Raw genomic sequence first — 14,673 nt, 5'->3', positions numbered from 1 at the left:
ATGATCTAGATTGAAAACCTTGAATCTTAACCATTGCCAAAAGTATCTTTTACTATTTGATTTCTTTATTTGATCTTTACTTTCTTGCACCTTTCATTTCTTGTTTCATGTTATCAAAACTGCAAAAAAATCCCATAACCAATAATATGCACACTTCCCTGCAATTTTTTCGAGAGATGATCTGATATCTAATACTCTCAGTATTTTTATTGGTTTGACTTAAGTGACAAAAAAATTAAACTTTGATTGTGAGTTATCTGTTGGTTTGGAATTATACTTGCAACGTGATTATTTCGTAAAAATTCCAAACCGACGATTTCACTCTGCATCAATTGTTTATGTCAAAGCTTTCTAAACACACTAAATTTTGATTGTTTGACTAGAATAATCGATTGACTATTATTTGCTTAATCCATTAATCCTCATAGGATTGACACTCACTCATCGTGAGTTTATTACTTGAACCGGTGCACTTACCGGTAGTTTGTGGTTGTAAAATCCGTATCACTCATGCTTGAATTGAAATGATGAACACATACAATGTCTTTTTTAACATAGATACCAACAGATTAAACCACATATATAATACATTAAAAGGGTGAAGATGACATAAATATTTAACTACTTTCGCACAATACCTCATAAATCATAATTCATAAACTCCCAATATTTAAATGAAAGATAGACAGAATTTATGTAGTTACTTTCAATAAAATTCATACAAGTAGTTTTCATTCCATCTAAATTCTCCATTTTGATGTGTTTTTGCATGAATTGAAATGATGAACACATAACGTGTCTTTTTTAATATAGATACCAACATATCAAACCACGTACATAATACATTAAAAGGGTGAAGATGTAAATATTTCACTACCCAAAAACACTAAAGAAAGTGACAAGACATACATATAATAGATTAACCGATATGAAATGCAGCTGAGGTCTTGATGAATTAACCTTTAGACTCATGATGGAGCAACAAGCTTCGGCACTGCAAGCAAGGGCTCAAGCTTCCTCATTGTAATTCCCAATTTGTCCCTCATATCCATGGTTGATGGCGTGACATGGCTATCAAGCTCCCAATCAAAGCGATGTAGCAATGACCCCAACACCAAGTGGAGGACCCTGTGGGCTAGTGGGACCCCCGCACACATCCTCCTCCCAGCACCAAATGGAATGAACTCATAGTGTTGACCTTTATAATCTACCTTTGACCCACCATCACAAAAAATAAACCTTTCAGGCTTGAAGGTCAAAGGGTCTTTCCACACATCTGGGTCCCTTCCAATGGCCCACGCATTCACGAAGACCTGCGTGTCTTTTGGTATGTAGTATCCCATGAACTTTGTGTCCTGAATGGCCCTTCGAGGAACAAGCAACGGAATGGGAGGGTGCAAGCGAAGTGTTTCTTTCACCACAGCTTGAAGGTATGGGAGCTTTTCTATGTCACTCTCTTCGAGTTCCCTTGCGGTTCCAACCACTCTATTGAGCTCGGATTTTACCTTCATTAAGCAATTACGGTTGCACAGAAGCTCTGTGAGTGCCCACTCTATCGTGCTGCTTGTAGTTTCTGATCCAGCCATGAATATTTCCTACATTTTAATTTGAAATAATAATTTTATGAATAATGCTGGACAACTAAGCTATAATAACATTATAAAAGCAACTCCAATGGAATCAATTTCGGGTATCACTTTTTACTTTTACTGTAATTGAAATTATTTAAAATTTATTTTAGATACCAATTCTGAAATGATATTGGTATAAAAACAGAGATACCTTATCATTTTAAAGAAAGATCAGCAAAATAATGCCACTTGTATACTTTATTAAATTCTTATTAAATGAACATTGTAACGTTATTGTATTGTTGTTAGTAAAATGAGACTATGCATTGGAATGGCAAATTTTACATTGAGTTTCAAATCAAATTTTATGATATATGGTTCCACAAATACTTATGTGACATCTTGTTGGACCATAAAATGAAATTAAAACTATGCATTGGAGATGCTCTAGGGGTTAATTTTAACCAACATTATAACAAATTGATCAGTTTAATGGCAGCATAAAGAATAGCGGCTAAGGATGGTAAAAAATTGACCTACCAGTAGATGTGTGACACATGGAAAATAAATTTTAAAAGAAAGTTTGTTTACTTAGTGGAGAGAATCACATTGGTGATTGGTGCTTAACTATTTCATTGTTACTGAAAAATCCGGTCAAACTGTAATTAATTAAAATATAAATTAAATAGGAGCGAATATAGTTAGAAAATTTAGCAATCAGAATTTGATAATTTAAATATGATATTTGGACTTAGTGAATTTTTCTGAGTCAGAAAACATAGTTTCCTGCGTAAAAATGGGCATTGAAAATTTGACTGATAATACCGGCTGAAATATATCCGGTACTGCAGCTAAATAAATTAATTATAAGTGAATAAGGTTAAGAAAGGAGAAATTATAATTTGGGAAGCTAGAAATATTTAAAATACGATTTAAAACTCTAATCTTAAAGGTTTTAACCTAAAATTGGGCCAACGGGCTAAAATAAGTGAACCGAGCCCAAGTGGAACACTATATAAGAACTCATTTCAGCACAAAACAACCCATTTTCCCCTTTTTGAAGAGAGAAACACCCTAAAATGGTGAAGAGAGGAGGAAGAGAGAAACCCTAGCCACCATCAACTTCAAACCACCATAACTTTCTCTCCGGAACTCCGATTGACGAGCCGTTTGTGGTCACGCGTTGCTCTTCTCATCTTCTACAATTTTATCTAAGTCTTATGGTGAGTATTCCATTGTCCTTTGCCCAGTTTTCGTTTTCCCACTTAAATTCGAGTTTGGTTATGGGTGGTGAGTAATTTTATGATTTTGGTTTATTTAGGAGTGCTCTAGTATGAGCCATTGGTGAGTTCCTTCAACCAATTTCATGGGTTAAGGTAAGAAACCCTCCAACCCTTGTGATTTATCATTTTTATGAACCCTAGGTTGATTATAAGTGTGAAAATTGATTATGTTAGAGTATTGGGTGATTTTGGTGCACAATTCAAAGATTGACATTGCTTGTGGGGCTTTGGTGAGGCTTGGAGCTAAGGTTGGTGGAGACTTCCAAAGAAGAGGCTCAATTGGTTCGGCTCCAAGAGGTACGGTTTAAGTTTTATTTAAGTACCGTGTGGTGTGATGAGAATTCCTAGGCTAAATGCCCCTAGGATTAAGTTTGGATTGTGTAAATGGTTGGTACTAATATGTATAGTTGATATATAATATAAATTAATGATTGGGTTGAGAGTTGTGTGAAATTGTATGTTTGGTGTGTTGAGAATTTGATGAATTGGATAATTAATATTGGTTTGTGGAATATGCATTTAAATTGTGAATTTGGGCCGGAGGCCGGAAAGAGGTAAGGAAGGTAAGTGATGTGTGTATTGTATGGTGTCATATGAGATTGAATGGATATTGAATATTGAGTGTGTGAATAAACGGGAGGAATGTGGAATAATAAGAAATTAGGAATTTAGGAGTGGAAGGTGACGAAATTGAATTGAATTGTGTAGATGAGGTAGGTTTGATTTTGGTTGAGTGTAATTATCTGAATGTGGTTGGGTTGTGGTCATTTGGATGAGTGGAAATGAATTTGGCTTGTGAACATTGGAATAATTGGTGATTCTATTTTTGCATAAAAACTGATTTTTGAACAACTTCGGCGGCCCGTAACTCGGTCCTCGGAGTTAGAAATTCTTCAAAACCGGATTTTTATAAAAGTTTATTCACGATCTTTCCAACGGTTCAGAAATGGTTGAAAAAAGAATTTTGTGGAAGAAGTTATGTGAGGCAGAAGTTTGAGATTTGAAAATTAAATTCTGCAGCTTTTTCAGACTTAGTAAAATTTTTGGTAAAACATACTCCGACGCGCACGCATGGCCGATGCGCACGCGTCACTCACGGTTTTTACTCTCTCACGTGTACGCCTGGCCGACACATACGCATCGCTGTATTGATGCAGGTGCATGGTATAAATTCAAGATAGTTGTGATGGTAGCGTGCTGGTTTTGTGCGAGGAGCACAAAACACATCCATGCGTACGCGTGGCTGACGTGCACATGTCCCCCCTACCTCTCAACTTCCCACGTGTGCGCATGGGTGACACTTACACGTCCCTGCTTTTCTCCGCTTCCCACGTGTGCGCGTGGACGACGCGCACGCATGACCCTGTTTTCAGCAAAAATTGATTTTTGAATTTTTAAAGCCGAATTTCAGACTTCTAAGCCTCCATTTTCATCCTCTAAGTCCTAAATCTTTATAGTATGCCTAGTAATGAAAAGAAGCTTGAACATGAGTATGTCGGAGATGCATATATGATTAATGAATGAATGTGGTAAATGAATAATGATGGGAAATGTTAAATGTGAATATGCTGGTGTTGTCTCTCTGGTTGTAAGGGTGACAGGGCACCAATACCCTCTAATGGTGACAGGGCACAGATACCCTCTAATGATGACACGGCACGGATTCCCTCTAATGGTAATAAGTCGCAACAAAGAGACTGTACCTGGATAGTAGCAAGGATTGTGGTTCGTCCTGCTTGCTCCGGGTCAATGCTTGAGATACCTGGGTAGAAGAAAGGATGGTGGTTCGTCCCACTTGCTCCAGGTAAGAGATTGTGATGCCTGAGTAGTAGTGGCAGTAGCGGTGATTCCACTCGCTCCAGGTTGAGCTTTTAAACACCCGCCTGGGTAGTAGCCGCAGTAGTGGTTATTCCACTGGCTCTGGGTTAAGTGGGTAGTAGTAAGGGGGTTGTAGCTCAAATCCACTTGCTCCGCATGGGTGTTTCAGTCCATGGTTAGCTACCAGGACATGTCGGGTTGGCTATATAACCGATAGATAATATCATCAGCCATAGGGTAGGCATACATTATTTTCATATGTTTGAATTATTTGGGTTCGCCTAGTTGTTTTGGATTGCTATATCATATATGCTATATTACCTGGTTATGTGCTACTTGTTCTACTTGTACCTTATTGTGTATTACTTGCCTGTATTGCTTGTGTTTGTACAACTGAGAGATCCCTCATGCTGGTGCCGGTTGACACTGAGGGCTGTTATTAATGAGATGAGTTGATGATGAAATTGAATAATGATGATGATTATTGAATGAGGTAATTTGACCTCTTTGGGTAGATGCAGTGAAGTAATTTCAGTTGCTCTAGGTGAGGATATGAGGTAATGATATAGAATTGCTGAGACAGAATAGCTGAGGATGGTTTCATTTATAATTCTGATTGTGAATTGTCGAAGAGTTAGAAAGTTGGGAAGCATGAGGAAGATGAATTAGATTTAGCATTCCCTTATGACAGTTGCCTATTCAAGGATTAGCGAGAAGATAGGATGAATATTTGGTGAAAGAAAGTTTAGGATGCTTAGTGAGTTTTTATTACAATGCATTGTATTTATTTGGCACTTTTACCGAACTGGGAACCCATGGGTCGGGGTTCTCATTCTGTATATATCACTTGTTTTTCAGGTACAGGTCCAAGTGCTCAGAAGTAAGCTGTGGTTCATCTGAGAGATGGCAAAGATCTTTATATTCTCTACTTTATATTTTGCCTAGAATCTCTACACCTTTACTTTGAAAAGCTTATATTATGAATTAAACTCTTTTGAACCTGCCTGTAGAGGCTTTTATGTTTCTTTTGGGAGAGGTTAGGAGATTCTGTTGTCAACTTCTTTCATATTGTACCCTAGCCGGCCTAAACTTCGCAGGTCGTGACTAGTGGCTATTTACTTATGTTATATATCTATATATTGTCCTTCTCTTACTCTCCTTTATGCCTTTATCTGTGTATCACTTTCGACTTCATGCTTTATCTTCTAGTTGTCGATGTGTGAGTGATACAACTTCGCGATTTTATTTTTACTCTTTTCAAGCTTCTCGATAACTTGATTAATACCCCTTTCAATTATACTTGTAAACTATGTATTAAAAATCCACCTAGAGAGTCGTACCACCTTATTATGATTGACTTATGACTCGAGCATAAGGATTTGAATATTATGGTGTTATAGTTACCATGAGGACAAGACTAGATAGTGAATGCAAAAAAATAGAGTCTTATAGTGAGGACTATCGAGTGGGGCGACAAAAACATGAAAAATGAAACATTATTAGCCCCAAAAAAATGGGTGTTAATGTGAGAACATGAAAGGCGGTGATCAGGGCATGTCGGATTTGGTGGCAGAAGAAACTTATCTTGTGAAAAAGCTTCGCAGTCATTGGAATTTTGCAGGGAAGCGGCACTCGCGGTGGAGAAATAGTCCATGCAGTGACTTAGGATAGATTCAAGATGAGCTTCCTAGGAATGATGAAGAGTTATAAAGTGGTAGTGTTTCAGCGTTGAAGATTTCTGATTCAAAGATTAGCAGCGATGACTCGGGATGCGTGGTGGTCATCGAAGGCGGTCTTTGCAGCAGACATAGAAGGCAGCAATGGATACCATGAATCTTCACTGAACAAGAAAGAAGATGACGCTTCTATCTGTGTTTGGGTGTGGATTCGGGTTGTCCAATGAAAATCGAATCTAATTTAGATCTGTTTTGTAAACTCCACATAAATAGTGAATAATTAGTTAATAAATTAATTATTAATCAAAGAAATTATAAAACCAAATTTTATTAATCCAACGGGGTAGAAATATTAAAAATACGAATTTTAACACCAATTTTAAGGGTTTTGGCCTAAAACTGAGCCAACGGGCCAAACCGGTCAAACTAGAACCACGTTGGACCCAAGGCCCAACCCAATTCAAGCCACACTTAGTGATCTCAGCCTCCCTTCCCCATCTTCAAATGCATGCCTGCTGAAATACGCAAGAGGGAGAAAAACTTGTGAAACCAAACCCTACCTTCCGTTCAATCTCATATAACTTTCAATCCGGAGCTCCGATCTTCGCACCGCTTATGGCCACATGATCACTGCGTCGAACTCTACAAAACCACCAAACATTGTGGTAAAGAAAACTCAAATTCTTTTGCAGCCTCTCCTTCCCCCAAATTTAAAAAATTTGGACATTTGGTATTGAAATTGTGATGTTTTGGTGTTTAGGATCAAGCTAACTTAGTGGGCTTGCCGGGCCTTGTCCTAGTTTCCGTCGTTAAGGTGAGAAACCTCTAACTCTTGTGAATTAATAACTATGAACCCTAAGTTTATTTTGTGTGATATGAATTTGTATTGGTTTAGATTATATGTGTTGGGACAAAATTAGTGGTTATGGAAGCTTGATTGTAGACCTTGGAGGCAGAATTGCTGTTGGTATGCATTTTAGTGTTTGGGACGTTGGTGGAACATTGGTGTTTGTGGTGTTCCGGGCTTACGGAGAAATTAACCAAGGTGTGGTTTCGGTTTCTCGTAGGTAATATATAATGTTTCGTGAAAAATTAGGTTAGATGACCATAGGATAGGTTAGAATGTACAATTATGTTGATGTTTAGTAATCTTGATTAACAATGTTGAGTTAGTTTGAGAATGAATTAATGATTGATGCTTGTGGTGAGGATGATGAATATGAGCAATGATTGTTGATATATTGATGAATTATGTTGCTTGATTTTGAATTGTTAGGAGAAGAGTATGAATTTTGAGTATTGACATGTTGTGGAATAAATGAAGAGTGTTTAGGTATGTTTTGGATATGGTTGGTTTGAGTTGGAACTTGAATGTTTGGTTTTGAAATGGAAATTTATAAAAATGGAGGTTTGTGATTTTGATGAAAAATCCAATTTTTTATCAAACTTTGGCAGGCCATAACCCGACTTCTGGACCTTCGAACTTCACCAAACTTGTTTCATATGAAAATTTGGTCTGTGAAGTTTACACCGTTTGAAGAATAGACTAAAAATATTTTCTTACGAAAAAGTTATGTGTGTCGGAAGTTTGGTGTGTAAAAGTGTTTCTACATATTTGTAACAGGTTTTTGAGAAAATACAGGGCCCGCATATGCGGACATATGGCTGCGTACGTGGGAATTGGCCACTGTCTTGGGGAACTCGCGTACGTGGACAAGGGTCACGTATGCGAGATAGCGAATTACACCCCTGCATATGCTAGAGACATCGCATGCGTACGCGGCCATTCGCCTCTGTCCAGTGTACTCGCGTACGCGGACAGAGCTCGCGTATACGAGACCCTTTATTTTTGGGAAAATGCATTTTTGTGAACATTAACCTATTTTCTAACCTCTAAACCTCTATTTTTACTCTTTAATATCCCAAAACTTTGTTTTAATCATACTGAAAGGGGTAAACCTTGAGAAGATGGAAACTTGAAAGTGAAGAAAATTTGTGAAGTGGTGAATTATGATTGAGAAGTGCTGAAACACTGAATATGTGATAAACAATGGCTAAGATGAAAAAGAATAATTGAACTTGAATGATGATTTGGCTGGTGCACTTCTTTTTATCTGAGATATGAGTTTCTCTGGGTAGATGGATTGGGTTCCAACCACTTGATCCAGGTTGAGACTCGATACTCTATTGACTCTACGTCGCATGATGTGGTCTGGCACTTTAACTCCCCAGAAATTTCCCCAATGAGCTAAATTTGATAATTGATTGTAAAAGTTATGCATAGACTCTTAGAGATGCACACACGAACGGACTATCCAAGGTTTAACTACCGGACTTGTCGGGTTTGACTATATAACTGACAGATGAGACTCATCAGCCATAGGATAGGCATACATCAAGTTTATTTATTTATTTTTTTTGAGTTTGCATTACTTAGGTTTGCCTACTTGATAATCTATGCTTAACTGTTATATGTTCTGTTTGCTGTAACTGTAATCTATCTGTATTTTTCTTGTATGTAATATATGTCTGTGCAACCGAGAGATCCCCTGTCTGGCAGAGGAATGACAAGAGTTATTCTATTGGAGTTTGGAGGGTTGGAAGAAAGTGAAGAATGAGGGGTTAATTTAGAATTTTGTTAGAACTTAAAGGCCTTAGATAACTTACCTTGTTCATGGTTTTAAATTATAACTCTAAGTTTTAATTCTGAGTGTCGGAGTTCTAGAATCGCCTCTGACTTTTTCGAGGCCTCATATATTATGTATGTTGGCACCATTACCATGCTAGAACCCTTCGTTCTCATTCCATACATATGTTATTGTTTTCAGACGCAGGTCGAGAGGCACCTCACTAGGCGTCTGGAGTTTCTTTTTTAGGCAAAGTCGGGCTGATATATTTTGATATTTGGGCTATATGTATATATATATATATATGTTTAGACTCTCCTTTGTGTATGTTTCACTTATGTACCTCTTAGAGGCTTGATGGAGGTCTAGGAGTTTATATTATGTATTTTGAGTACTTTTGGGATGTATATTTATATATGATATTCTCCGGCTAGCCTTGGCTTCACATGTTGAGCCCGAAGCTTGACATTCTATATCTCTTGACACACCGCTCTTGTTATATATATGTGCCTTTACTTTTCTTCATGCGCAAGTTTCTGTTATGTGAGCATTGCGCTTTTCTTTTAATGATTTTTTCTTAAACTTTCCTTCAAGGCTCCTCAATTATTAAATTCTTTCAACTACTATTATGTATATATTTTATTTTAGAGGTCGTAATACCACACCACCTCTATTTTTAATGTAAAAAAAAGGGTTACGTTTTTAATGATATCTTTAACAAAAGGTGGGAAAAAATTACATAAGATAGGAGAAAACACCCTACATGATGATTATTTTGATAACACAAGGATTGACATCAAATTATGTAGAACATAACTGAAGATGTAAAATCTAACTATGAAATAATGAATAATATAAACACATGATTTCAAATGTTTAGTATTTTAAAATTTTATAATAAAAGTTATTTCTTAAATAACTTATAAAATAGACTTTAATTATTTTCAAATAAAATTATTACTAAAACATATATTTAAAAATCTTATAATTTTAAATTTATATACTCTTCAATCAAGTAGATTGTACATTTTATTATAATTCTTTGTTAGTAAGAGTGCTAAGATTTATTCTTATATTTTGCTAATAACAAATATTTGCAAAAGAAATTTAACTAATTTTTAAATAATATTCATATCGTTTTGAATAAACCACAAAAATATTGTCATTTTAATGTAAATAAATACTGTTTGAGCCAACCTCCAATCCTTATCCAACCTGTTCTAGGGGATTTGCTCATTCTCTACCTAGCAGTTGCAAGCCGAGCTATAGCCTCAACATTAGTTTGAGAAGACGAACACGAATAACCTATCTACTTTGTTAGCAAAGTTCTGTAGGGAGCAGAACTAAACTATCAAACCATAGAGAAGTTCGCATATGCCCTTATCATCACTTCCAGAAGGCTTCGACCTTATTTTCAAACTCATACTATAAAAGTCCAAACAAACCAATCCATGAAGCATATCCTATAGAAGACGGACATTGTAGGAAGGATGCTATAATGGGCCATAGAACTGTCTAAGCTCGACTTAAGGTATAAAACTCGGACAGTAATCAAATCCCAGTATTTGGCCGACTTTGTGGCCAAATACACGGAATCCCAAGGAAGTCCTACTACCTGGAATCTATATGTAGATGGATCATCCAATAAAGCTAGAAGTGGAGCAAGAGTGATTTTAGATATTGAAGAAGGAACTCGGGTTGAAGGTTAAAGATCTCAACATGAAGAAATACTTGGAAGAAGCACGGGAATATTTAGCTCAATTCTCGAATAGGTAAAGTACCTCATAGTTGGGATTGATTGTTTGACCAAGTGGATTGAAGTAGAACTCTTGACAACCATCACACCCTAAAGAAGTTAAAAGTTTCTTTACAAGAATATTATTACTCGATTTGGAGTCTCACACTCCATTATCATGGATAATGGAACTCAGTTTACCGACTCAATCTTTAGAAGCTTAGTGGCAAACCTTAAAATCAAGCACTAGTTCACGTCGGTGGAACACACCCAACCTAATGGAGCATGGGTAGACGAGCTCCCACAAGTCTTATGGGCATATTGGACAACTCTCCCACAAGTCTTATTGTTTAAGCTACAACTATTACAAAATAATTGTTCATTAAAAGATCCATAGGCCGGGTCATCCAAATACTTAGAAAGTAAAGACTAAGGAGGAGGAATCTTCTTGTTCGAAGTCATGTTGGAAATATCTTCAGGTTACACGGAAGAAGTCAAAAGAATTTTAGGCTGAGAAGAGATTAGCTCATGTTCCATCCGGGTGGGAAAGCTCTGAGAGGCTCCCTCAACTCAGACTTTTGAGGTCTTCGGGTCGGGTATGAGAGTGTCTTCATCATCTTGAAGTGCAGGAACAATCTTCTCATCAAACACAATGTTATCAGGACTAATGAGAGAGAGGTCCGTCTTGGGAGCAACAACCCAGAACTGAGCCTTTAGATTTTTCACCATCTCGTCCATACCTTCGACTATGGTTTTCTCAAGCTCCGCATATTTCTCCCTAGAGTTGGAGACCTCATCTACTAAGTCAAGCTTCTCCCTGATGACTCTGGTATAACTCTCCTCAACCTTCTTTTTTAAGTCTTCCGCCATAGCCAGGGTAGCCCGCACAAATTTCACCTCGGGCAAGTATTTGAAGGTGGCTCTTCACGAAAACATCATCCATACTAATAGAACTATTTGGAAGGATGTGATATTTGGGCCCAAGCCACCGCATCAAAGCCCTGCTCATAGACACTCCCTGAGTCGGTGGTCTTCTATTTTTTAGACTTCGGCTTAGGATTGGAAGGGTGAAGGAAGAGCTGTTTGTTTTACCAACAAACACGTATAGCATCCCACACACCCAACAAACACGTATAACATCTCACACAGTTAATAACTACAATCACATTACCAAAAACAGAAATGATGCCACCTTCAACAGCTAAGTTGACACCATTCAGGGGCAATACAACAAAAACCCCATACTCAAGACTCATGGTAACAATGAAAAGTCCAGATTCAATAAAAAAAAAAGAAGCAAAATTTTTTTAAAACATCTCCAAAAAATAAAGCAACAACACCACTCAGAGAATAAGAAAAAAGAGATAGAAATTCAAAAAGATAAGAAACTCTAACCTTGAAGGAATGCGAATAAAAAAAAGAGCTTGAACAACAAAGACACAAACATTTCACTCCAAAGGCGCAGAAAAAATCATTTTTATTCAAGACGAAAAAAAACCTTGAATTCAAGAAGGGATGCGGAAATGAAGTTGAAGAAATTTTTGAAAGAAAGAAAATGGACAAACGTTTCAGAAGAAGAATTGAAAAAGGAGAAAGAAATAAATTTTGGGTATTTATAAGACAAAGGGCAAAAGAGTAAATTTACACGCCCTCATTAATGACATGCGCTGTTCCGAAGACAATTGCAAAAGTAACGTATGCCGTACCATAAAGGGACACAATATTTCAAAATTTTTTCGAAAATACGTTGAGTATCTGACCTACCAAAGGCAGTATACCCGACGTGGGAGGCTAAATTTACAAATGCTCGAGTTCGACCTTATAAAAGTATAGGTTCAAACAGGAGCTCTGTTCATACCCTTACCCAAAATAAAGCCAGGTCCAAAAGTAATAAAAACTCACCCAACGAAGGTGGCCTCATTTACTCCTACCCGACCTTATAGAGGTCGCGCGCGATGATAACAATTCAACAATTCAACCTTACTTATTTGAATAAGTAACTAACTCCTAAGATATCTCCTACCCATTTAGAATGAAGATCTAAACAACTTTCCTAAAAAAGGGAACGGCACCACCATTCAAGGTGAAACTTCTTTAACAGGTGGTTATCTTTTCTACTATAAGTATACTGACATACTCAAGTATAATCGAAATCCAATCTATTAAAAAACCTACTTTGAACCTTTGCTAACTTAGACATCAGAATTCCTTGCAGATACTACCCCCGCCTCCCTCACGAAAAACTTGGACGATGGTATTTCGACACCAATATAAATCGAACACTGTCACAAAAGAAGTTTGAACCTCACATCTAAACCCAAATACAATTTAATTCAGATAACCCTCAAAACACAAACCAATTAAAATTTAATCGATTCAATTTTCATTTTTTTTTTCCAAATTCAAAGCAATCCTACACGCGAACTCTTTGTCATCTCTCAATGATTTACCTTGCTTCTTAGTTGAGTTATGGTGCTATTAACAAAGTCAACTTAACTCCTTCTAGTGTCAAAGACTACACACGTCCCTCTCCTATTAGTTTTAACGTTGTGGTCACCTTAGTTGCCAAATATACAAGCCACTACACTACAGAATGCACCAAATAAATTATCAAATAAATTCAGTATAAAATCTATTAAAAATAAAATTTTATTAAAGATTGACTGAAAAGTTATTTGTATTTGTTTTTTTTTTTTTTCTAGTTTGATTCTTCGTCCATTTTTAGTCTTTTAAACTATTGATCAAATTTTTCCTCACAAAATTGATTAAATGTGTAAATGAAAAAAATAAGATGATTATTCACATGAAATGTTAGTCAACGGGGAAAATAATACTATGATACCTACCAAAATGAATACGTTGAGGTCCTTGTCGGAGATATTCCGTGCCTCCTCACCGCCACCGCCCTGAAATTGAAGCAGCACATCCAAGAAATCCTTTCTAGCCATATCATCACTATGCTGCAACTGCAACCGCTCCTTCACGAACTTGGAAGCAATATCAATGGCCTTTCCCATGTCCCTCTTCATCCTCCGCTGCAGCCCCTGCGGGTCCACCCACACAAGCCACGGGAACACGTCCGCCACGTTCGCGTGCCCCGTCCACTCCAAAAGCCCCATGATTGCTTTAAACAGATCCGAACCTGTTTCCGATTCCGGGTCAAACATGTCTTGGGAAAGCATAAGGTTCCCGAACAGATTGAACGACATCAAGAACACGAATCTTGCCACGTGGACACCTTCGCCGGCTTTGACTTTTTTAGCTTCTTTTGCTACCCAGGAAACCATGTCGTTGACGCACCTGCGCCGGACGGGAGCGGTATCGTTGATGCGTTTCGCGACGAGCATGTCCACCGTGACGAGGCGGCGCATGAGGCGCCAGTAAGGGCCGTAAGGGGCAAGGGCTAAAGAGGACTTGTCGTAGTTGTGGACTCGCATGGTTTGAATGATTGTCCTGTCGGCGAAGTTGTGGTCGTGGGACTTGAAGAACTCAGTGGCGGTTTTGGCGCTGAGGATGGCGACGGTGTTGATGGCTCCCAGCTGGAGGCGCACAACGGGGCCGTAGGTATGGCTTAGGTTTGCGAGGGTGCGGTGTGGCATGTCTCCGAGCTGGAATAAGTTGCCGAAAATTGGCCATCCTGGTGGTCCTGGAGGCTGGCGGTAGGAGGAGGAGTGGCGGCGGCGGAGGAGGAAGAATGTGAGAAGAGGCGGAAGGGAGAGGAGTAGGAGGAGTGAGAGAGGGTAATATGAAGGAGTGTCCATGATTGCTTGAGATTTTGGCAATGTTGTCAATGGCTTATTCATCTTCATACAAATTACATTGTAAATTTGAGTGTAAGTTTATAGGATTTGTAAACTTACAAAAATCATCTTCAACTTACAAAAAATCAAGATTTTTTGAATAATATTATTTGATTTAATGTTTATAAAATGAATTCGCTCATTCAAAATTATTATTTATTAT

General features: G+C 37.7%; 1 protein-coding gene across 1 annotated transcript; it reads right to left on the bottom strand.

Annotated features, from left to right (window-relative positions):
• On the bottom strand, positions 672-14,541 carry LOC107619279 (cytochrome P450 76A2). The gene is made up of 2 exons (XM_016321532.2): positions 13,557-14,541; positions 672-1,595 (listed from the first exon to the last, which is right to left on the bottom strand). Exons 1-2 carry the CDS (start codon positions 14,517-14,519, stop codon positions 969-971), a joined length of 1,590 nt encoding a protein of 529 aa, XP_016177018.1. The 5' UTR covers positions 14,520-14,541; the 3' UTR covers positions 672-968.

Source organism: Arachis ipaensis, chromosome B09 (assembly GCF_000816755.2).
Source record: "Arachis ipaensis cultivar K30076 chromosome B09, Araip1.1, whole genome shotgun sequence".
Taxonomy (NCBI): Eukaryota; Viridiplantae; Streptophyta; class Magnoliopsida; order Fabales; family Fabaceae; genus Arachis; species Arachis ipaensis.
This window is presented reverse-complemented; position numbering and strand designations above follow the sequence as displayed.